We start from the raw sequence: 26,446 nt of genomic DNA, 5'->3' as shown, positions 1-26,446 counted from the left end.
AGGACACTGAAGATGGAAAGCCTAATTAATGTGCTGAAAGACACATAGCTAGTAAATCAAGGAGTCAGAATTCAAACCAATAGCTCTGACTTTAGAACCATGCTTTTAACCTTTATGCTATACAATCTCTAAGGGGTTTTTATTCAGTCGTTCTCCAGTATTTAATGGTCATCTGCTCTATGCCAGGCACTATGGATACGGTGATGAAAAAGAATGACTCAGTCCCTGTTCTGCCGGTGCTTGCCGGGGCAAGGGCATGGAGGCAGCCAGTGAAGAGCTGGCCAACCATACCATGTCAGACTCCAAACCCCAGGTTCTTAACCTCACTGTCTGCTGCAAAAGACACCACATTTAGATTTTCTCCTAAACATAATTCAGGAAATCTTAAGTTTCACATTAATTTGTCTTTTATCTACAGCTGCTTTTTACAAATGACTATTATTACTTTAAAAAAAATGAACATCGGTGAACATTTTAAGGCACTGTAACTGGTCTCTTGTCTTCTCTATGCAAACAGAAGCTTTACTCCACATTATCAATGGGTAACAGCAGGACTCAGGAAAGAAGGTCTTTGGAAAGCCTCACAAGTGCAGTAGTTCTGAAAGGAGCTGATGGCAGAATGTGAAAAAATGCTCACAAAAAACCGTATGAGATAGAAAGTTTTAGATGCAAAGGAGGCAGTCACATGTAAGTTTTAAAGAAAGAAAACACGGATAAAACCTCTGCTACTTGTTTACTGGGGGCTAGGTTGTTGAGACAAACACTGCTGCTCAAAGCAACCCAAAATGCTCCATCAAACATTAAAAAAAAAAAAAATTCTGAATGGTATTTAATTGCTGATCACATAAACAAGTAACAGGCAAAAATGGAAAAAAAGCTCGAACTCAGAGAATCAAGCAGAATCCTTTTTCCTGGGGACCTGTTGATCCGGACAAATGTTCACACTGGTCTTGACAGCTCTGTATAGAGAAAGGAAGAGCTATCTACAATAGGTCAAGGCCTGCTCAAGACAAGGTGGGGGTGGCTAATGCATTTCCTCCCTACCTTAAGCTGGGACCCCAACAGTTAAGAGGGAAGCAGATGTAAATAGGATTTTGCAAGTACATATCAGCTGGCTGAACCTCAAGTCATAAATTTAAACATAGTTTAATGTGGTCTAAGACTTGTGGTGCCCCCAGAGGCCTGGAGAAACAAATAGGAATCATGTCTGGAGGACCTTACCTTCATCCTTGACCTCAAATTATTCCTGCTGAGATTTTTTTAGGGACAACAGATAACAAAATATGCAAGGAAACATGTCACCATACATGAGAAACAACAGACACAGAAATCAGAAATAGACAATAAAAAGAGGCCAAAGACATTCAGACACTAGGTTCTTAGACACAGAATACAAAACAAGTATCCTTACTATGCACACACACAAAATTACAGACAGGCTTAAAAATACCTGCAAGGAATTTTTAAAATCACACAGCATATTTCAAAAGAACTATGTGAATTTCTACCTCCACACACACACAAAAAAAACAATGAAAATTAAACATTTAAAGGACACTTTTAAGAATAGGTGGGTGTGGGGAGCCTGCCTGACTCTGTGGGCAGAACATGTGTCTCTTACCTTGGGGCTGTAAGTTCGAACCCCACAGTGGGGTTAGAGTTTACTTTAAAAAAAAAAAAAAAGATGGGTCAATCGAAGATCACACAGCACAGGAAGATAAAACAATGGAAGATACAAGAGAGATTAATAGTCACTTGGGGACAGAGTGATTCTTGTATTGATGTAAGTGAAGACCCAGAAGGGAGGAGAAAAAGAAGAGCACAGGGGTAGTATCTGAAGGGAGAGAACTCGTAGGAGTGATGAAAGACACCAATTCAGTTTCATAGAGCCCAATAAATGCTAAGCAGGATAAAAGAGAATCCCCTATCTAGAATCAATGTAGAGAAACCGCAGAACACCAAATACAGCTGGCTGGAGGAAAAACAGACTACTTGGGGCGGGGGGGGGGGGGGGCGGGAAGCAAGCAACAAGCTTAACTGATATAGCTCATTTCCTAACAACAAAAGACTCATTTTTAAGTGATTAAATTCTGCCCATTGGTGCCAAGGAAAGCTTCGCATAAAACAATTAAGCCAGGAGAAAAAAAAAAAGGCAGTTTGGGCTGAGGGACAGGCGGGTAATTTATAACATCTATGCCTCTGTGTCACATGCTAACCAATTTGTGGTGGCTTAACATGAAAGTGTACAGATTTTATTCACTTTGTTTTCCTATATCTCTCTGCTCTTGTTTTTATAATGAACATTTTGTAAAATAACCCCACTATGTAGAGACTACTACATAAACAAACATAGAAGTGTGACTGACTTGTTGAACTCAGCCTACATCCTTTCTCTGCTGCTCATTTTGATTTTTCTCCTTCTCGGCTTTATCTCAGTCCTGCCAAGAATGCAAGAGCACCTTTTTGGATGCCATTTCCTAAACGGCAACAAAGACAGCATGCTTTTGGAGTAAAGACAAGGATCTCAGCTGGCTCTCCTCAAGTACTGAATAATCACCGAGGAAAAACATAGCAAAAGAACTTTCGATAAGAAGGTTAAGAGTCATTTACTTGATCTAATGTTTCTATCCTTCCTCCAATGTCAGTTGCCATCCAATAATGTGGAAAACTTCCTCTGATAGCGTCATAATTCACTTCCTTCTGGGGCAGTCGACTCTATCTTCACATTAATTAGACAGGTTACTCTGTATAATGCAAAGACTGTTCTATTGAGAACTAGTCGGTAGGTATCTAATCTTACCTTGTTCTGGAAACCAGTAGTACAACTGACTTTTGAACAACTCAGGGGTTAGGGGCACTGACTCTTGAACAATCCAAAATCCCCATGTAACTTCTGACTCCCCCAAAACTTAACTACTAATGGCCTACTATTTATTGGAAGCCTTACTGACAACATAAACAGTTGATTAACACTTATTTTTCACATTGTATTATATACTGTATTCTTACAACAAAGTAAACTAGAGAAAAGGTAATGTTATTAAGAATATCACGTGGAAGGGAAAATAATTTATAGTACTGTATTTATCGAAGAAAAAAAAAGACACCCCCCCCCCCCCCACACACACATATAAGTGGACCTACACAGCTTAAACTAGTGTGGTTCAAAGGTCAAGTAGTGACTAACTCCTGGTTCTGGAGTCTAGAGTCTAGGGAATGTGGGATTAATCCAAGTTTTAAAATTTCCCAGTTGTGAGACTGTGGGTAAGTTGCCTATCTTTTCAAAGCCTCAGTTCCCTTTTCTCTAAAAGAGAGAGAATGTAAGTATCTAACCAGAGAGCTGTTGAGAAGCATGCAGTAACTCTCTCATAAATATCAGATATTATGAGGACTATTGTTAGTGGCTTTATCAACCTAGTACAAATTGCTTAGCTGAGCTCCCCCACCTATAAGATGAGGGAGTAGGTGAAGTATATTCTTAAGTCTTCTGGATCCATTTTATCAGTTAATAAACTTAAATCTGTAAGCTTCTAGTCTTTCCAATCTATCCTTATTGGAGCTCATGGATGAACTTCATGGAAGTCCCAGAATCCTTTGGAAATGAGTGCACCTGCACTTGAGCACCTACTTAAGGAGAAGAGACACAGCTCTCATCAGATTCTTAAGAATCCAGAACTCAAAAATATTTAACACCACTGCCTTTGGGACTATACAAATCAAACGCATTCTATCTTTCACAGGACAGAGTTGAATTTATATAAAGACCTAAATTCTTCCCAGGTTAGATATCTCAAGTTCCTTCTACCATTTTTCCTATTATATGGTTTCTCTTCTGAATGATCATATGTAGTTGATATCCTTCTTGAAACACAGTTCCAAAAGTAAGTACAGAGGAAAAACATCCTTGCTACAAAGAGGCACTACTTCTATTAATATTGTTAAAATACCGGTAAACACGGACAGTTAGGAGGACCTGCACATTCTTACTGACCTTAGTCTTTTTTATTTAAGTATGTGGTTAAACTCACATACCTCTCACAACTCTTTATACAGCCGTCCTTTTGAACATATATGCAGTTTACATTTACACTTGATAAAATTTCATTGTGTAAGATTTAGTCCAACTCTCCAATCTGTCTAAAATTAATCCTAGCTATGAATGAGACAATAATTAACCTCAATAATAGATAACATAAATAAAATGCATATGGCTATGTATGCATTTTATGAATGCTAGGTAAACAAAAACATATACCCACATGTTTTAACAATGTTACTTTTAGGAGCCCCTGGGTGACTCAGTCTGTTAATTTTGGCTCAGGTCATGATCTCATGGTTCATGGGTTTGAGCCCCATGTCAGGCTCTGAACTGCCAGCATGTGGTCTGCTAGGGATTCTCTCTCTCTCCTTCTCTCTGCCCCTCTCCTACTTGCTGGTTTTCCCTCTCTCTCTCTCTCTCTCTAAATAAATAAATAAATGAATAATAAACAAACAAACAAACAAACATTAAGAAAAAAACCCCAAACAATGTTACTTTTATAAAACTAACAACTTAGAGTGATCTCAAAATTTAAAAACAGCTTATTATATTTTTATGCTATTATTAAAAATAGGTCCCCTTGGGTTGAGGTCAAATTTTAGACCATAACACACACACAAAATTAGTTTAAAGAATCCTAACCATAATTTCTCTTAAATACAGATTACATGACTTCCCTGTGCTAACAGTAGAGTCAGACCAAAGCAGCATAAGAAAGTAAACAACATATTAAGCAGCAGCTCTTTCTCTTTTGATCACTGCTGATACACTGACCAACTGACTCACTTTTCTAGGTCTTCATGATCCCTCTATAAACAGGAAATAAATTTGTCAAAAATAAGGGATTATAAAAAATAATTTTTAAGGCTCACCCTTTTCAAGAGCTCTGATGAACGGCAAAGACCTTTAAAAAAATAATTTATCCTGTAATCCTAATAATCCTTTTGACTCCCCCCAGTGATGGCAACACAGACCGATGAGGTTTACTAATGGCGAATTCCTAGGTCTTCCTATGTTGACATTGATAAATAACTGCTAGATAATCATTTCAAGTCCATACTCACCATCTATAATAGACATATTTCTAGATGTTGACACAGCAGCCTTTGAACTTCTGCTTCGAGTAGAAGTATCCAGACTACTGCTTCCTGTTAGAATAGTGAGCAGTCAGTATATAATACCGTCAATAGCCAAGGTTTTTTTAAAACAATGCCAAAATGAAATGTAAATAGTTATGTCAAAACATAGTTTATGTATAAAAAGTCAAAGACATATATAGCAAGAAACACCTAGGCTAATCAATTTTCAAAGACTATATACTTCTATCACATTTGGTTTATACTGTTCCAATCAAAATTTAAGGAAATACTTTGTAAATTTAAGGATGATGAAAATAAATTATCATTAGAGGATGAGGATTTCTCTCCCTGGAAATTTTAAACTAAAATACTATTTTACCAGATAAATATTTAATAAAAACAATTCAAAAATATTCCTAGAAATGATTTATATAATGCACCAGGAAGCCACTGGATGGCCAATTTTCCATTATTTGGATTATTTAAGGGAAACAGTGACACATTACTACACTGATGGCAATTAATGTCAATGACTGCTTTAAGAGATCAAGTTGTTTTGGGCACCTGGGTGGCTCAGTTGTTTAAGCGTCTGACTTTGGCTCAGGTCATGATCTCACAGTTTGTGAGTTCAAGCGCCACGTTGGGCTCTGTGCTGACAGCCTGGAACCTGCTCCAGATTCTGTGTCTCCTTCTCTCTCTTCCCGTCCCCAGTTTACGCTCTGTCTCTCTCTCTCAAAAATAAACATTAAAAAAAATTTTTTTTAAATTAAAAAAAAAACCTCAAATTGTTTTAGGGTAGTTTTCTTTCTGCACACATTTTATGTGTGTACTTTATAAAAGTTTAGCTACTTTATAAAAGAAGCTACTTTATAAAAATGCGGGCATTTGTATCTTACGATAGTAACAGAAACAATAATTTTTATGACCTGGAGTTTGTTTCTGCTGCCAATGGTCATTAGGTAGCCATTTTCCTTAGCAGCTCGTATTTGCCCATTACCTGATACATGCGAGAGTAAATAGGACATTAAATGTATCCAAAAGGTACTGTGTGAGAAACATAGTGAAGTTCTTAAAAAAAAAACTGAAGAGAAATTAAAACCTTATGTGCACATGGCCATTAATATTTATTTATGTAAAACACACATATCAGAACTACATAAAAGATGGACTTTATGCATTACAAAAGCAAAATTTTAAAGGACTGCATCACTTAAATTCTGATGATAGGAATACAATCTTGTGTTTCCCATCTAACTGCCAAGTCTGAATGTGTGTGAAAGACAGTACTCGGGGCTAACCTCTTCCTCTCTGAGACCCTCCTCTCGAGGCTGAACTCTGCCCTCTTCCCCGTCGGCCTCTTCCTCGGCCTCTTCCTCTGTTGGCTGCTGCTGTGATGTCATCATCAGAGTCATCAGCCATCTGTTCTGCCAGATCTATACTCATAAGGTCCTCAGCACTAAAGGCGGAAGCAGAGTCCTCGGACTGCGATCTGAGGGCTCTGGCCCTAGTCATAGCCTGAGAGGGAGAGAAGGGAAAGTACACATTAACAGACAATGCAGCATCCTAAGTCATGAGTTTGGTCATTGAGATAACATTTAATATTGTCAAACTGCCTACACCATTCTGTTTCACTAATCATGCTATAAAAATGGCAAGCAGGAGAAGAATAAAAAGCTTAAGACCAAGAAGATGCAAATTTTAACTTGGGAAGAAACTGTCTAAAAAGACAGGTGTGAGGCTTAGTGAAATATTTTAACTCTGAAATGAACAGATTTTGATTAAAAATAGGGTAAAATAAAAGCAATGCTGTCCTGAGCTCTTCCCTTAACCCAATCGAAAGGTAACAAGGAGAACAGAAACAAGACACAATACACTTTCAATGAAATAAGAAATAGCTCCAACTTCAAAACACAAACTCTCTGAAGAAGAGTTAACAGATATAACAAAGATCTGACCTGTTTGAGGAACAAGGCTGAGAAGAGTGTCAGGGAACATAGAGCTCTCTAAAATGGATCTATACGTCTCAAGGGACCATGACTGTAGTCTCTCTTGCTTGGAATAGAAAATTCTCAGTCTAAGAACAGGTGGCTAGAACATTTCTAAGTGCTCTATGATACTGTAAAGTAAGCGGAGAGGGGGCTAAATGAGGAGATGAGAACAAAGCAGGTAGGGCAGAAGCAGGAGTAAAGTGGGCTGTGGGAGATCATCCACCTTCAGGATGATGGTGGATGATCTTAGCTTAAGGGAGATAACAGCTAATTCACTACACGAAGGACTCGACACTGAATACTATGTAAAAAACAAAATAAAACAAAACAAAAAAAACCTTCAGGGAACACAACAAAAAATATAAAGAAAAAATAATAGAAAAAGATTCCAACTCATTTTTCTTGTCATAGATGAAGTATGGCGAATCCTCCTTATTCCCGGATTCTGTATTTGCAACCCCCAGAACGATCCTCCTGACACTTCTGCAGTCATCTGTGGACGTGCGCAGAGTGGCAAAAATGCTGAGTCTCCTGACGCACACGTTCCCCAATGAAGATGAACAACGGGACACCCTGCCTGCTTGTTTCTGCTCTCACACTTTAAACAGGTGTCCTTTTGGTGGCATATTTAGTGCCATGTTTTCCCACACTTTTGTGCTTTTGGTTGGTGATTCGGTGTACTGCTCAAGTGCTGTCTAGTGCTCCCAAGTGCAAGCAGGCTGCGGCGTGCCTTACAGATGACATACATGTCGTTAGATAAGCTGCATTCAGGTATGAGTTATGGGGCCGCTGGTTCTAAGTTCAATGTTAGTGAATTACAATATATACATTAATTAAGATGTCTTTAAACAGAAACACACATAAAAAGGTTATGTACTGATCAGCTGACAAAAATGGAACCGGTAGTTGGCAGGAACCTAATCCTGTATTTTCTCCTAGCAGCAATATGGTTCAGTATTTGCTAATTTAGTATTTGTGGTGACATAGAACATAGAACTTGTACTTTTTTTTAAAGTAGACTTAAAAGGAAAAAGGAGATCTAAATTACATAATTAATAAGACAGATCTAATTGATACATGTTGAACTCTATACTCTGAAAATAAGTAATATACTTCTTTGCAAGACCTCCTGAAATGTTCAGCTAATATATCATAGGGTGTTAAGAAAAATATCAGTAAGTTCTAAATAACTAGCAGTATTATTATATTGCCTAATCACCATGAATACAATTAGGAATTACTTACAAAAAAACAAAAACACTTGCCTCAAAACTAAAATTGTAGAAATCTAGAAAATAATAAAAATACTACGTACAAAACATATGAAACAAATAAAGCTGTGTTTGCAAAGAAAGCCTGCAACCTATTAAAAAGAATAAATGCAAATAAGGAGATCTGGCATTCAAAAAGTTTAGACAAATAAAACCCATCCACAGGAAACTATTAGAAATCAATAATGAGGGGCGGCCTGGATGGCTCAGTTGGTTGAGTGCCCCATTTAAGCTCAGATCATGATCTCAGGGCTAGTGACTTCAAGCCCTATGACGGGCTCTGTCCTGACAGCTCAGAGCCTGCTTTGGATTCTGTGTCTCCCTCTCTCTCTACCCTACCCCTCCACTTGTGCTCTGTCTCTTTCTGTCCCTCTCTCTCAAAATAAACGATCGTTAAAAAAATTTGCAGGGGGAAGGCGCCTGCGTGGCTCAGCCAGTTGGGTGTCTGTCTGACTTCGGCTCAGGTCAGGTTCTCACAGTTTTTGGTTTGAGCCCTAAGTTTGTGGTTTGTGGTTTGAGCTGTCTGTGCTGACAGCTCAGAGCCTGGAGCCTGCTTCTTATTCTGTGTCTCCCTCTCTCTAGCCCTCCCCTGCTCACACTCTGTCTCACTCTCTCAAAAATAAATAAATATTAAAAAATTAAAAAAAAATATTTTAATTTGTATAAAAAAATCGATGGTACAATCATAAATACATTTTAAGCAAAAATCATTCAAATTAGCAAATTTAAAAACTGGTCCTCTGGGGCAAAACCATATTGATAAAAATCACTAATTTAACAAAAAGGAAGAAAAGACAAATATACACCATTAGAAATGAAAGTGGAGGGAAAAAAGATCGACAGAAAATTCAAGAATCCTGACAAATACTCTTCAATCCTAAGTAATTGGAAAAATAAATGACCTAAATGGATCCAAGAACAGGTACACAGTCTCAACAGACTAACATCAAAGAAAAATCTGAGAAAACTATTAAAGGAACAACATCTCTGAAAAGGACCACAGCCAGAAAGTTTCACAGGTAAAGTCTATCAAATCTTCAAAGAACAGACCGTTCCACTGCTATTCCCATAGTACCAGAGCATAAAGAAAGCTTCCAATTTATTTTTGTAAAGCAGCATAACATTGGTACTGAAGAAGTGACAAAGGACTGCATACACAAAAGAAAATTACAGGATCTGACTTATGAATATTAAAGTGAACAAAGAGAATCCAGGAACATATGGAAAAACCGTATCAGGTATACCCATTATCAGGGGGCTCATAAAGTGATAACAAGGATCGGGCAATAATAGGATATGTTTTAATATAATTTATCAAATCAATAAATAGAACAAAGGAGGAAAAGTCCCACATGTTTATCTATACATGGGTCAAAAAGGCACTTAATTCATCACCCATTCTGGATTTGAACAAACCCCAAAACCCTTCTTTTGCATGACAAATACCCTAAATATGCTATCCCCTCACCACCCAAAGAGTGTGCGCACACTTTCATGTGCGAGAGACCAACGCCCTTGGCACAAAAACAAAACAAAAATTTTGGGGCCAAGAACATGACCAGGTGTCTCATATAAATAATTTATAAACACAAAACCACTCAGAGTCACTGGTAACAAAGGCAGTACGGATTAAAAACAACAGCAAGAGACAATTTCTCACCCTTCAGATTTGTAAAGATCAAAAGGTGTAGTGGGGCACCTGGGTGCTCAGTAGGTTAAATGACGGACTTCGGCTCAGGTCATGATCTCACGGTTCATGAGTTTGAGCCCCATGTGGTGCCCTGTGCTGACAGCTAAGAGTCTGGAACCTGCTTCAGATTCTGTGTCTCCCTCTCTCTCTGCCCCTCCCCTGCTCACACACTCTCTCTCTCTCAAAAATATTTTTAAAAAATTGAAAAAAAAACCAAAAAACCTAAAAGATGTAGTAATACCTCATGATGACAAAGATGTGGGGAAATAAACACTCCCAAATACTGGTCAGAATGTAAACTGGGGTGACATCTCTGAAGTGATGGAGAGGTATCCAGCAAAAATCTAAAATGCATATGCTCTTTTATGATTATTCCTTGGAACAAATTACCCACCATCTATTTCCAAATTTTGTACTTTTTGCCTTTGTCTAAATACTAGACCTTCATTTTATCATCTCAAACATTACATTAAAATAGTTTAACTCTACTTTTCTGTGGAACAGACTTTGGAATTTACAAATATATTTGAAGTACATTACTTCTAAGAATTAGTTGGGGAATTCTAATTCACCTCATGAGTGTAGGCCCAGAACCATTGTTAAGTGCTGATCCACTGGTAGGACAATGTTTTCAGGTGCTTTTTTGATGAGATTCGAAAACATCCTATCCTGGTATTACACCTTTTAAAAAAAAATTGTGGCAAAATATACAAAAGTAACTCCCCATTCCCTACCCCATCCCCTAGTTATCACTATTCTACTTTTTGTCTGTATGAATTTGACTACTCTAGGTATCTCACGTAAGTGGAATTATACAAACAATCATCCTTTTACGTCTTACTTCACTCAAGATATTTTTGAGTTTCGTCCATGTTGTAGTATCAGAACTTCACTCCTTTTTAAAAAAATTTTATTTTCATTTACTCTGAGAGAGAGCGAGAGAGAGAGACAGAGAGAATTCCAAGTAGGCCCTGCACTGTCTGTGCAGAGACACGGGACTTGAACTCATGAACAATGAGACCATGACCTGAGCTGAAATTAAGAGTTGGACGCTTAACCAACTGACCCATCCAGGTGCCCCACAATTTCACTCCTTTTAAGGTTAAATGAATAGTCTGCTGTACATACATGCCACATTTTATCTGTCCATCAACTGTTACTACCTTTTGATAATGCTATGAGCATGGGTGTACAAATACCTGAGTCCTTGCTTTCAGTTCTTTGGAGTAAATACCTAGAAATGCAACTGCTAGATCATGTTATTCTATTTTAAATTTTTTGAGGAATTATCATACTATTCTCCACAGAAGCTTTTATATTCCCACCAGCAATGCACAGGGTTGCAATTTTTCCATATTCTTTGCAACACTATTTTCTAGTTCTGTTCTTTTTTTTAACGGTCATCTTAATAGATGTGAAGTGAGATCTCTTTGTGGTTTTGACTTACATTTCCCTAATGATTAGTGATGTTGAGCAACGTTTCTTGTGCTTATTGGTCACCCGTTTATCTTCTTTGGAGAAATGTCTAAGTCCTTCATCCACTTTTTAAGTTGCGTTTTGTTGTTGTGATCAAGTTTTAGGAGTTCTTTACATGTTATGGATATTAATCATTTACCAAACACATTATGTGCAGATAACTTCTCTCATCGTATGGGGCGCCTCTTCACTTTGTTGACAGTGCTTGGCACTATAGTTTAGAAGGGGATCAACTCTGCCTCCGATTCAGGTAAAGCACAGGAAACTAGAGGCTGGGAAAACTATGGACTACATGTTAGGCTAAGAATAGATTTTACATTTTTAAAGGATTGTTAAAAAAAAAAACAGCCACCACCTACACAGAGAAGAATATGTGGCAAAGAGCATAGATGGCCTGCAAAGCCTCAAATATCCACTGTTTGGCCTTTTATTTAACTGTGAACTTATATTTAAAGAAAATACTTGAGAGCTTTCCAATGTGCACAAGAGCCTTTAAAGCCTCTTGGAAGGACTAATGCTTTTGTCTGTTTGTTTAAATAATTTAAGCTAACCCCCATAGCTGGAGGTTATAGCTTGGGAAAGTCTCAAACTCCATTACAAAATCTAAGCAGTATCCTGAATGAAGACCATTTATAACATCCTATGGCAATGCTAACAAATTACTTAGGAAACCCCGATTACCTGCTAATGTCTTAAAATATAGCTGAAAAATCAAAACTTAAAAGCTTTCTTCTGAAAAATTCCCAAATGCCATCTGTCATGTCCACTATTACCTTCCTTGTATAAAATATTCACTCTTATTCTTTAGGGGCGCCTGGGTGGCGTAGTCGGTTAAGCGTCCGACTTCAGCCAGGTCCCGATCTCGCGGTCCGGGAGTTCGAGCCCCGCGTCAGGCTCTGGGCTGATGGCTCGGAGCCTGGAGCCTGTTTCCCATTCTGTGTCTCCCTCTCTCTCTGCCCCTCCCCCGTTCATGCTCTGTCTCTCTCTGTCCCCAAAATAAATAAACGTTGAAAATAAATAAATAAATAAATAAATAAATAAATAAATAAATAAAAGGTTAATGAAAAACTGAATTTAGTGGCTCCAAACACAAAGGACGTGCCCAGAAATACTTCCGTAATCTGTTAAATTGAAACGGTTAGTTAAGTTTACACGATCCAAGAATCAGGAGTCATTTCTTTCCTGTAGCATTCACTCTTGCTACTTAGCAAACTCTTTTCTACTTGAACGGAACTCTGTAGATGAATACAAGCATAAATGTGGTAAGGGATCCTTAATCTATAGCTTCCTCTTCTTAGCTCCCCAAAACCATCTTGTAAACGGTAAAGCAGTTATACCTGTGCTTTTTAGGAACAGTGATTTTCATGTGCTGCACATCAAAAACTTTCAGAAATTTTATATTTTTAGCCATTCACTTGCCATGAGTTGTATTAATGTCATGATGATACAGAGTTGTGATCGGACGTGGTATGGTGGAAAAGTCTAGACTTGAAGGTAAAATTTCACCCCACCAGGTAACCTTTACTGTGGTCTCAGTCTCATTTGTGAAATGGAAACTGAAATAGTGTGATACACCTAGAGAAAACTCAATAAATAAAAATTTCACAAATACCATTTGCCCTTTCTCCTTGAAAGCAGCAACGAATAAAACAAAGTAGGCCATGTGTTCTGTTTTTTCCTACATTCATGTAGAAGTGACTCTGACATCGGGAGTGTTGAATGTGAAATTTAGTGGATGGTGGTAGCTTTTAGTTCTCTGATCAATTACTGTAGGCTATTAATGAAAGGCAGGAGGTAGGAAAAACCTGTAGTCAGTATTGGCCCTACTGCTAGTAACGCTAGTTTATGTTGTAAAATCTCCTGTATTACACGATGGAGATAGTGCTAACTTTTACAACGCGAAGAAGCCAGTGAAACTCACAAAACTAGGCATTTAGAAGATTATCTTTGCATATCTAAAGAAAGTTTACTAAGTGAGTTATTACACTTCACATTACTACATATTCTAATGAACTGGGATATAATTTGGGGGGGGGCAACTCCCCCCACCATAAGCTCAGGTCATCAAACTTTTACAGGAAGACAAAGAAAAAAACCACAATAACACCAAAAATGTTACTTTCCTACTCCTTAATATTCCACGTAAGATGCATTACTGGATCAGCTTAAAATGTAAAGTAGCCAGTATGGTATGACAGATATTGAAGTAAATCAGATGTAGACTTAGAAACTGTATTTAAAAAAGAAAAAATTCTATCTAACGGCCTTTAGAGATGGTACTGAAGAATTATCTGATAACTAATCTTTCCTATGTCAGGATCTAAAATTGCTTCACATTAAAGGCTGTGTCATATTACCTAGTAGTCATCACTAGATCAACCACTAAATGGACTCCTTTTTAGAGGACAAAAAAAGGAAATTCAGAGTCCCCATCTCCTTAGGCAGGGTTCTTTTCCTTTTTAGTATCCCAGGTATTGACTTTTACCTAAGGAGTGTGCTTAAAACAAGGCAAAAAATATTTAAAGGGTGGTGGTGATGGGGGCGGGGGGGGGGGTGGGGTTTCCATTAATTCCTTTTTGCTTGTCCCTGAGAAAACAGTGGAGTTTGTAAAAGTTAATGAGGGATGTGTCAAGTGCTTCCGCACCTTCCAACTCACCACCTGTCAGGGGCAATTCTGATTAGGAAAATGACAATGGACTAGCAGGATAGTTGTATTAATTCAGTGAGGATGACACTTCCGGTCATGATAATGTTTAACAATTTTCTTTCTACATACATCTGCCTCACCTACTAAAGTGAGTCTCTGGTGGACACGAACCACATGCTTTCCACATCTGTATTGCTAATGCCAGTAGGACGGCGAGGTTGTAACAGATACGGATGAAAGCAATCAAGACAAAGTCCCAATAGTAAATCAGTTATAAGATAACCTTTAAATACTACATAGCAACCATAAAACACGAGGGACAAATGGGAAAATAGAAAAACATGTTTCAATAGTGAATTCACCAAGTACCACGTAGAGGCCCAAAGTTTAAGTAAATGGTCGTTAACCAGAAGTTCTAAACTGCAGATTGAGAAAGACAGCATTGATGGTGATCAAGCCCATTTCAACATTTTAGAAAGCCCAGAGGACACTGTGTATTTACCTATGGTAATACTGCTAGCAAGACCCTATGTTTCTTCCTTTTTACCCAAAATAATACCAGCTCGGTAGGGTTAGATTTCATCTTACACTGGTTAAGATGTTCTGATCACAATTATGTATTATTTTGATTAATAAGGGCTCTTGTTGCATATGTGCCCTGCTCCCACACAATTAAATCAGTTTTAGAGGAGAGCAAAAGGGGAAAAAGGGAATGGCAGCAAGCAGAATACTGGTAGGGTGAGCTGGTGTAAATCAAAGGCAGCTATTCTCGGCCAATCCCTGCTCAGTCCTATCAATCAAACCTCGGTCCTGTGGACTGACTCCTCTATAAACAAACCTACTAGTCATTCTAACTTAAATTGACATATAAGCACAAGAATTTACAGCAGAAATTACCTCTCGAACTTCATCATCTTCTTCATTAGTGTTTTTTTGCCTGCTTTCTCTGAAACGGCGTACCTGTATTAAAACAGAGTAAATCACAAACATGTTGCTTATTCCTATCATGTAAATATAAATGTGCTACAATTAAGAAATGCTTTCTAGGGGTGCCTGGCTGGCTCAGTTAAGTGGCTGACTTCAGCTGAAAGTCATGATCTTGCCGTCTGTGAGTTCGAGCCCCATATTGGGCTCTGTGCTGACAGCTCAGAGTCTGGAGCCTGCTTCAGATTCTTTGTCTCCCTCTCTCTGCCCCTCCCCTGCTTGCTCTCTCTCTGTCAAAAATAATAAACGTTAAAAAAAAAAAAAAGAAATGCTTTCTATTACAACAAAAAACTTGGAAATATAAGTACAGTTTTGTCTCACAAAACACTGACTAAAAAATCATATTTTTCTAGTGATTTACATTAAAATTTCAGAATTGTACTATATAGGCCCTAAGCAAAACTGTATTACCTCCTGCTGAAATGTTTCAGATCACTGAAAAAGTCTATCAAACTGCAGAAGAAAAAGTCCTTTAACACCTATGGGTGCTATACTTCAGTAAAATAGTTAAAAACAAAAATCTCTTCTTTCAGAGGCTTGAAATATTTATTATATGGCTCAAATCATTCTTAGGCACTTGGGTGTAAGAGATTCAGGAGGCTCTCTGAAATGGTAATGCGAAGCGGGTGGGCCTCTAAAGATCACTTTACTACTGAATGTTTACCACTGGTTGATAATGGTCCTGGAACCAAGAGGGATACTAGAGATTTTTTTTTAATTGTTGCTCAACAAGGCTCTTATAGTACAGCTACATAATTAGAGAAAAGCTCTATTTGTTTAATAATTTATTTGGCATCTAGTTACTGAGCACCCATTATGTGTCCAGCACTATAGGAACTGAGAATACACCAGTGAACAAAATAGCTACAAACTCTGTCCCCCAGGAGTACAATTGTGTGTGTGCGCAAGTGTGTGTGCGCGTGTGTGTGTGTAGCCAATAAATGAAAACAAAATAAGAAGTTCTATTGCATTTTAGAAGGTGGATTGGATTGAGTTAATTTACAACTAGACAGAAAACTCTAGGCTCTTCTCTGGGGAGCCTTTAACTGGGGCCGTTTATTTACTGATGGTTTTCAACCTGCACAACCAGGTTTGAAGCGTGGCTTGACTATGTGACCAGAGGGGTATAAAAGATCTCTGGGACCTTTTGCACAGATGTTGGTGTTCAATCCAGGGACCACGTGTGGATATGACGACATGGGGAGCTTATATATGCCTGGGGTCTCCCAGGTCCTTAATGTCTGCCCATATTTTTTCTTGATGCACTAGATCCTTTGCCTTTAAAGAAAAACCTTAGGGGTGCCTGGGTGGCTCAGTGGGGTAAGCGTTTGACTCTTGATCTCAGCTCAGGTCATGATCTCACAGTTCGTGGGTTTGAGCCCCTTGTGGGGCTCTGCGCTGACAGCACTGACCCTGCTTGGGATTCTGTCCCTCTCTCTGCCCTTCCCCCACTCTCTCTCTCAAAATAAACTTAAAAAAAAAAACAAACAAACCAAACCTTAGATGAAGAATGCTCAGTGAAGTCTGGAGTTCTTCAAATATCTGAATCTGTGAAATCCTGGCAGAAGACAGTAAATATGCAGAGAAAAATAAAGCAGGAAGAGGATGAGCAATGCTGAGAGGTCACATCTGAATAGGATGACCATGGAAGGCCTGAGAAGGTAATTTATGAACAAAGATTGTAGAAGGAAATGAATCTTGCAAATGATTAGGGAAAAACACTCTAATCAAAGCAAACAATGTGTTTTGTAAAGGCACTGGGGGCAGAAGTACGCATGGCGTGTGTAACAAATAGCAAGGAGGTTGCTGTGGCTCAAGCAGACTGGATGGGAAAAACATAAGGGAAAGCCAGACTGAACAGGGCCTCGTGAAAAACTACAGGGGTTTTTTCTTCAGGCGGGAGTGACTGGATCTGAAATATGTTAGGATCACTGACAGGTGAATTGAGAATGGGGGGTGGAGGAAGAGCACAGGTAGAAAAAGAGAGAGGAGTTTGGAGGGTACTGGAAGAATCGAATCAAGAAACGGCAATGCAGGTTGGACCACCGGTAGTGACGAAGGCGTGAGAAGCAGATTCTTTATGTATTCTGCAGTAATGCCACAGGACATTTACAGAGTCAGGACACAAATGACATAACGGGAAGAGTCAAGGATCACTTCAAGGTTTTTGGCCTGAGCAACAGAAAGAATGGTGTTTCCACTAGGACACGACACAGAGTAAAGGCTGAGAACAGAGCAATTCAGACTGGGGAGTGTTAGCGGTTGGAGAGGTCTACTAAGCATCCAAGTAGAAATGTCTAGCAGGCTGCTGGCCACAGAAATCTTAAGCTGAGAGGAGAGGTCTGGGCTAGACTTTTGAAAGTCACCACCAAACGGATGGAATTTAAATCCAGGCAGCTAGATGAGATTATAAAGGGAGTATGCAGATGAAGGAGAGCTCCAAGGACTGAGTTCTAGGGACTCCAACAAAAGAGGTGGAGAGATGACAAAAACAACAGAAGCAGAGAAGAGGACCAGAAGACTGTGGGGTCCAAAAGCCAAAGAAAAAAATGGCTTCAAGAAGAGTTCAACTGAGATTTAAGATGAACTGACAAGTGGATTTAGCAAGAGAAGTCACTGGTGACTCTCAATGAGCAGCTTCACTGGAATGATGGGGTCAACCCACCTGGACGATGGGCGTAAGGGAAAAGGGAGGGAGAAAAATCGGGGCAGCAAATACAGAAAACCCCGAAGCAATTCTGCTGTAAGAGGGAACCAATGAAGTAGAGTAGCTGCTAAAGGGAAATGGGACTGAAGAGGTTTATTTGCTGTTTAAGCTGAAAGAAATGACAGTGTCTGTCATGATTCAGGAGAGGGGATAAAATTGTTTTTGAAAATGGCACAGTATGTAATCGTGCTCTAGGCGGCATGTGCCTTACCAAAAGTACTAAGTCACTCATGCAAGAGAAATGAGTCAGTAAAAATACTGCGTAGGCACTGTGTGACCGCAGTGCTCCAGGACTTGACACATATTGTTTTCATCCTCACAACAACCTTGACGGAGGTTCTGTCATTATCCTCATTTTACGTATGAGAAAACTGAGGTGGAGAGTGGTTAAAAAACTTACTGATGGTTACACAGGTACTAAGGGTTTTGATTTTGAACACAGGTCACTTGGTCCAGAGTCCACACTCTTAGCTAATACATAGCCCATCCCTCATGCACCCTCTCAGGAGTCATGACATCTCTCCAGGTTGGGGATGGTTTTTTGCTTTTGTTTTTGTTTTGTTTTAAGAGTAGTTTTAGGTTCACAGAAACATTGAGAGGAAGGTACAGAGATTTCCCACATACCTTCCTGACTCACACATGCAGACTCCCCTATTATCAATGTTCCCCCTACCAGGAATTGGGACATTTGTTCTAACAGATGAGCCTACACTGACACATCATAATCACCCAAGTCCATCGGTAGTTTTTTGTTTTTTTTCAAGATTTTCTTTTTAAGTAACCTCTACATCCAACGTGGGGCTTGAACTTACAACCCCAGAGAGATCAAGAGCCTGGCAGGCTCAGTCAGGCGGCCCCCGAAATCCATAGTTTACAGTTCACTCTTGGTGACATATATTCTATGAGTCTGGAAAAATGTGTAATGACATGTATCTACCAGTATAGTATCATATAGAACAGTTTCATTGCCCTAAAAATCCTCTGTGCATTTATTCGTCCCTCTTCTTGCCCCTCACTCAGCCCCTGCAACCTCTGATCTTCTTGCCGTCTCTATGGTTTTACCTTCTTCAGAATGTTGTATAGTTGAAATCGTACAGTTTATAGCCTTTTCAGACTGGTTTTTTTCATTTAGTAATACGCATTTAAATTTCCTCCATGTCCTTTCACAAATTGACAGCTCGTTTCTTCCTAGTCCTAAACAACAGTCCCTTGTCTGAATGCTTCACAATTTACTCACCCATTCACCTACTGAGGAACATCTTGGTTGCTCTCAAGTTGCAGCAATTATGAATAAAGCTGCTATCTACATCTCTGGGCAGCTTTTTATGTGAACGTACCACTTTCAACATCTCTGGGTAGATAGCAAGGAGCATGACCGCTGGATCATACGGTAAGAGAATATTAAGTTGTTTAAGAAACTGCCGAACTATCTTCCAAAGTGACTGTACCACTTTGTATTTCCACTGGCAACGAGTGAGCATTCCTTTTGTCCACATCCTCACCAGCATTTGGTGTTGTCAGGGTTCTGGATTTTGGCCATTTTAATAGGTGCGCAGTGGTATACTTCACTGTTAATTTGCATTTCCCTGATGACATAGGATATATAACATGTTTTCTTTAAAAAAAACTTTTTTAATGTTTATTCATTTTTGAGAGACAGAGTGCGAGTGGGGAAGAGTAGAGAGAGAGGGAGACACAGAATCTGAAGCAGCCTCCAGGCTCTGAGCTGTCAGCACAGAGCCTGACACGGGGATCAAACTCATGAACCGTGAGATCATGACCTGATACGAAGTTGGACGCTCAAACGACTGAGCCACCCAGGAGTCCCTATTTTTTTTCTTTAATTTACTTATTTATTCTTGGGAGAGAGAGAGCACATGTGCCCGTGACCGGGGGAGAGGCAGAGAGAATCCTAAGCAGGCTCTACGTGGTCAGAACCGTGAGATCGTGAGAACTGTGACACCATGACCTGAGCCTATCAAGAGTCGGAGACTTAACCGACTGAGCCACCCAGGCGCCCCTAGAACATGTTTTCATCATAAACTTACTTGACGTTTGTACATATTTGGTGAGATGTCTGTTAGGTCTTTGGTTCATCTTTATATCAGGTTACCTATTTTCTTACTGTTGACTTGTAACAGTTATTTATATTTTTTGAATAATAGTCCTTTACTAGATGTTATCTTTTATAAATATTTTCTCCTCAAATCTGTTGCTTGTCTTCTCATTCCTTTGACACTGTCTTTCACTGAGCAGGTTCTCATTTTTATAAAGTCCAGCTTATTAATCCTTTCTTTCATGGATCACACCTTTGGTGTTGTATTTAAAAAGTCATTGCCACACCCAAGATCACCTGGGTTTTCTCATATATTATTTCCTAGGAGTTTCACAGTTTTACAATTACATTTGGGCCGGATGTCATGTTTAATTTTTGGCAATTAATTGAGAAATGCATTCCTGCCAAAAATTTATGAACCCCATACACCCAGTGTCACAGTGTGAGTGACTTTAGGATGTGGAATACTTATGCTGACTGTTGAAGTGCTTGGCATGGAACATTACAAGTTGCATACTGTAAGAACCATGCTGACTGACTAAAAGCACCAAAATCAAAGTGAAAGGGAATGAGTTTTAAAAATAATGTTTTGTTCTTCTGCTTAGAGGGAATCTGGAAGATACAGAAAATGATCCCCTATAGTCCCATTACCTGAATATAACAACCGATGACGTTTGCAATATTTTCTTTCATTCTTTCCATGCACACACACACTCATATATAAAATAAAAACTCACTGGCACCATTCTGTATATAGTTTTAAATCTTCAGAATTCTTTCCCCACATAACACTGAAAATATTTTTCCATCCTCTTCAAAAGTGTAATTTTTAATGCCTGCATAGTATCTAGTATGTATGTGCCAACATTTACTTCAAAACATTTTCCAAATTTTCCCACTGCAGACAACACTTAAATTACTCCATATGCAAATCTCTATCTCACTGTCGTCTTGGGAAAATTTCCCAGGGCTGAGTTAAAGGTCAAATCTTAAGCCTCTTGATGCACGCTGACAAAATGCCTTTCGGTGCAGTAGCTCAATCTTGATACCCCTACCAGCAGCATAGGAAACACTTTCCTCAAATTGCCGTCACTTGGACAAATAAAAACTACATTTGAGTTTCATTTTTCTTTCCTTTCTTTTTTTTTTAAGTAGGCTTCACACCTGGTGCAGAGCCCAACGTGGAGCCTGAACTCATGACCCTGAGATCAAAACCCAAGGTGAGATCAAGAGTTGGATGGACACTTAACTGAACCACCCAGGCGCCCCCAAAATACATGAGTTTCTTTGATTATCCTCGGCTACACACCACTTTCATACGCTTATTACCCGTTTGTATTTCTTTTGTGAACCACTTATTCATGTCTTTGTTCATTATTCTATGAAATGTTTACTACTTTCCTTAAGACTATTATAAAGGTACTACAATAACATTGAGTATCAACCTTTTTTCTGCCCACGTACAAATATTTTCTCCACGTCAGTACATTTTGATTTTTTGATACTTTGAGACATGCAAAAATTAACAATTTCTATGCAAACTTAGAGCTTTTCCTTTGATTCTTCCACTGCTTTTCTGCTTACAGAGAAAGCATTTTCTAGATGAAATTCAAAATCTCAAAGCTTACTAAAAAACTGAAAATCAGAACAGAAATTTTCACCCTATACGGTTTGTCTTAAAGCATTTTCATGATCTTTGAGAGAAGATGCCATCCATGGGGAACAAAGCTAACATTTAATGGGTAGCCATCATGTTTCAGATTCTGTTCTAGGCCTTCTCTACTTTTAATTCTCATTTTGCGATCTCAATTTTACAGATGAGGAAACTAAACACATCAGAGAGGTTAAACACTGGTCTATCAGAAAGGAAGTCAGAGGTACTTTTAAGGAGAGAGTATCCAATTAGACTTATCCACCCCAAATGAGTTACCTCTTCGTCGATTTTATCTTCTAAGGCATCAATATGACGTTCTTTAAGAAATCGCTGTGTTTTTTCCAATTGGTATTTCACTAATTCCTCTATGGCATCTTTTTCTTCCTTGTCCACAAATTCTTGTACTGCTTCGCCCATTCCCCTTTCAGTTAGAAGTGAGAGCTGCACATTCTATAAAAGAGGTACAAACCACTGCCACTGGATGCAGAAATCAGGATCTATTCCTTACCAAATAATTCTATACGAGCAAGAAAAATTATAGTCTAATGTTACCAGGGGAAGAAGACAAAAAAGTTATCTAGTTCTTGAAGGGAAAACAAAACAAAACAATGGGCAATAATTAAGCCTACTAACAAATATTCAGGGCTAGAAAAAGCCAAGTAAAAACCAGATACAGGAGTAGTGTAAAAGACAGGAAGAAATGCAGAGGCCCTAGTGGTTGGGATAAATGGTCCTGAAATGGTAGCCAATGACTAAGAGACTAGGTTAACCAGTGCAGCAGGCAGAATGATGGCCCCTAAACATGTCCACATCCTAATCTCTGGGACCTGTGAGTACATTATAAGGCAAAGGATAATTGAGCTTACAGATTACTAATCAGCTGGCCATACAATTGGGAGGTTACAGGGACTATGCAAGTGGTCCCAGTGTAATCACGACAGGGGGTGAGAGGGAGATCGAACTGGCAGGAAACGGCCAGAGAAATAGAACATTGCTGGCTTTGGAGGTGGAAGAAGCAGGCTGTGAACCAACAAATGTGGACACCTTTAGAAGCTGGAGAAAATAAGGAAATGGAGTCTCCCCTAGAGTCTCCAAAAAGGAACACACAACCCCTCTAATACCTCGGTTTTAGGCCAGTGAGACTGGTGTCAGATTTTTGACCTACAGAACTCTAAGACAATAAATCTGTGTTAATTTAAATTATTAAGTTTGTGGAGACTTGTTTCAACAGCAATAGGAAACGAATACAGCCAGATCTTAAAGTGACATATACTCATGCCAACAAAAAGTAGCTGCACCGTCCCGTGGCTATATTCCTCGAGTTCTGAAACTACATCCAGATGCGAGAAAAGTAAATCCTGGATTCAGAAACATTCGGTAGAGAAAAGAAGGAAGAACAGAACAACATCAACAACAATAGCCACAATAATAATACCATCAAGCACTGATTTTTCTTAATGTAGAGTAACTATAAATGAGTATAATTCATTCTTACCCTACTTACTTCATAGAGACCTTGTGAGGATCCTCTACGTTTACTTATTTATTTATTTTTGAGTGTTTATTGTTTAGGGAGAGTGAGAGAGCGTGTGCAAGGGAGGGGCAGACAGAGAGGGAGACAGAGTATCAAGCAGGCTCTGCTGGCAGCACAGAGCCCAATGTAGGGCTCGAACTCACAAACCACCGTGAGATCATGACCTGAGCCGAAATCAGTAGTTGGGTGCTTAACCGAATGAGCTAACCAGGCGCCCCTCGTTTCAAGTATCAACTATACATGACCCAAATTCAAGTCTGCTATCATAAGATAGCCATTATTCAAAATGTAGACTGTAATTAAGAAATTACCTTTTCCGCAGTTTGAAAATACTGTTTTACAAGGTCTTCTACTCTTAGAGTTGTGCCTTCTGAAGGTTTTGTGATTAACTTCCCAAAGTTGATTTCTTCTCCTAGAAAAAAGAAGTCCGTGGAAAAACAGTACCTTCCATTACAGTGTTAAAGTACCCAAACTTATGGCAAGTCTGGCTCAGTGGAGGCGGAATGGCCAAACCGTATCAACAATCAGCTTGAGGCATTTTGAGGCAAAAACATGGCATTTCTACTGACAGCTGCAGTCTCCTCCTCAAAGCTTGTATTTTTCCACATCTCCAAGTACTACGTCTCCTACAGCACAGGGTGGTCTTCAGACCTCTGGGGATCTCCAAAACGACTTCAAGGGATGTTCAGGGACAAAACTACTTTCATAACACCGAGATGTTATTTACCTTTCCCACTATATTGACAATTACAAAAGCAATTTTGGGTAAAATCACCAGTTCCTCTTTACAAACCAAGGCAGCGGCTTGGAACTCTGCAACAGTCACCACCACATACGCACAGCTCAAAACAAAACAAAAAGACAGCCAGTTTCACTCATGAATGTCTTAGATGAAACTATAAAAAATACTGATTTAATTAAATCTCAGCCCTGAGGTATATGTGCCTTTTTAATAGTCTGTGAGACAAATGGGATGTATGCTTACAGCACTTTTGCTGCTTTCTGAAGCAGGATAGTTGTCGCAAAAACAGCAGGGGAAGAATAAAAAGAGTATTGGGTAGGAAGCCAAGAAGCATAGGGTCCAGTATCTACTCTGCTGGTAACTCTTGTCAGGGAAACAAATATTAGCTGTCTGACATACTGGACCTGGCCATGAAAACCCAATGATAAGACAGGATCCCTGCCTGTGAGAACAAATGATTAAAATTAAGATGGGAAGTGCCACATGAGGGAAGAACAGAGAATATGACACACAGGAAAGAAATGAATTATTCTTCTCAGAGAAGGTTGAAAATAACGTGCAAATATCAAATGCAGCTATATCATTTGAATCAAGACCTCCAGAATGAGTAAGATTCACAAGGCAAAACAGGAAAAAGAAAAAAATTTGATGCAGAGGGAAAAATACGTGCAATGGCCCAGAGGGTAAAGAGGCACAAAGTTCAGTGTGCCTCTTGCAAAGTACTAGAGACAAGTAAACAAATCGTTTCTAAATTTCAAGATAGAATTAACATCATGACTTCCTAAGTATGAAGTCATGCCACACACTGTGTTAAGACCGTTTACACGCAGTGTGTCTTCTAATCCTTAACCACAGTTCTGTGAGGCAGGCTCACGTACTATCCTGATTTCACAAACAAGAAAATCAACCATCAGATAGGTTATGTACTTTTGTACAATGTCACACACGTAGTTAAGAAGCAGAGCTGACCAAAATAACAAGAAATGCTTTCAATAAAACACACAAAAACGTTGTTTTTTTTAAGTTTATGATTTATTTTGAGAGAGAGAGAGAGAGAGAGACAGAGACAGAGACAGAGACAGAGAGAGAAGGCCAAGCAGGCTCTACACTGTCAGCATAGACCACCATGCAGGGCTCGAACTCAGGAATCGACAGAACATGACCTGAGCCGAAATCGAGAGCTGGATGCTTAACTGACTGAGGCACCAAAGTGCCCCTTCTGTTTTGCAATTTATGTTTAAACCAAAAAGGAATCATTAGAATAAAACTGACTATGGATGAAACTCAAGTAACAACATACTATTTCTATATTCTGTATTATTATGATCTCAAGGGACTGATAAGGATGGACAATTAAAGAAAACCATGATCAATAAGCAACTAGTTAAAATTCATAGCATAAGAAAGTAATTATCTGACACAGATTTTTTCCTAAAACAGTGTTTTATGAGTTCCACTTAAATACCTGAACGAGGGGTACCTGGTTGGCTTATTCGGTTAAACATCTAACTCTCGATTTCGGCTCAGGTCATGATCTCATGGTTCATGAGTTTGAGCCCAAAGTCTGGCTACACTGTGGGGCTACGTGCTAACAGCACAGAGCCTGCTTGGGATTCTCTCTCTCTGCCCCTTCCTCCACTCGTGTGTGTGGACTCTCTCTCTCCTCCTCTCTCTCAAAATAAATAAATATCTGAACCAATGTTTCAGGTTGAATTAATAGCATGGAAAATTCGATCACAATTTGACATTGAAAACAGAAGCTCCATTAAAGCTCGGTTAATAAAAACGTAAACAGCTTACCTATAAAAAAAAAGATATTTTTCTATAAAAATTCTCTGACTCAATAGCTTTAAGAAGAACCTCTATATTTAACATGATCAGTATTTCTAATGAAGAAGCACTATTTCAGTTGGATGGCCTTTTTTATAAATACATTTAAAATAAGAACAATTAGGGGCATCTGGGTAGCTTTGTTAGTTAAGCATCCAACTCTTGGTTTTGGCTCAGGTCATGATCTCACACGGTTCGTGAGATCAAGCCTCAAGACAGGCAGCATGGAGCCTGCTTGGGATTCTCTCCCCAACCCCCCCCCCCCACCCCTCCCATGTTCGCACATGTGCTCGCGCTCTCTCAAAATAAATAAAACGTTTAAAAAAATGCAATTAGTTATTATGAAATTTAATTGGAACTTAATTATGTGGTCATCAGAGACATCAAACACCTCTTATTCCAAGACTCGAGTTGTCCTAAATCCTGTATACTCAAAAGTTGAAATACTTGCGTAAGATTTGAGTATATTCTCTAAACATTAACAATGTATAGTCAATAATGTATACTTTGAGCAATAAATCTCTAAAGTCTGTGTGTACTGTTAGCAGCACTATTTTCACAAACTATGTCTGCAGAGAAAATGTCCCTTTCTTTATTAATATCCACAGGTTTAAAAATGATGGCTATCTAATGTTTAGAAGACAAGAGATTTAATTATTCCAGTGTCAGCTTGCCCAAGATATGAGAAATAATCACAAAAACATTTCCATTAGTTTATATTTCTTTTACTAAAACTTGATTTTTATACA

At 38.9% G+C, this 26,446-nt stretch overlaps 1 protein-coding gene across 6 annotated transcripts in view; it reads right to left on the bottom strand.

Annotated features, from left to right (window-relative positions):
- MRE11 (MRE11 homolog, double strand break repair nuclease) overlaps window positions 1-26,446 on the bottom strand; it is a 76,507-nt gene that overhangs the window by 18,438 nt on the left and 31,623 nt on the right. For 5 of the 6 annotated variants that reach the window (XM_047878320.1, XM_047878317.1, XM_047878319.1 and 2 more), the window contains 5 exons: window positions 23,437-23,537; window positions 21,868-22,041; window positions 15,088-15,150; window positions 6,417-6,633; window positions 5,104-5,187 (listed from right to left, as the gene is read on the bottom strand). In XM_047878320.1, the coding sequence (XP_047734276.1) occupies window positions 5,104-5,187; window positions 6,417-6,633; window positions 15,088-15,150; window positions 21,868-22,041; window positions 23,437-23,537 (639 nt within the window). The remainder of the gene's footprint in view (window positions 1-5,103; window positions 5,188-6,416; window positions 6,634-15,087; window positions 15,151-21,867; window positions 22,042-23,436; window positions 23,538-26,446) is intronic. The other variant, XM_047878321.1, reaches the window with a different exon arrangement.

This window comes from Prionailurus viverrinus, chromosome D1 (genome assembly GCF_022837055.1).
Source record: "Prionailurus viverrinus isolate Anna chromosome D1, UM_Priviv_1.0, whole genome shotgun sequence".
In the NCBI taxonomy this organism is placed as follows: domain Eukaryota; kingdom Metazoa; phylum Chordata; class Mammalia; order Carnivora; family Felidae; genus Prionailurus; species Prionailurus viverrinus.
The sequence above is the reverse complement of the archived record's forward strand: the minus strand, read 5'-3'. Positions and strand labels throughout refer to the sequence as shown.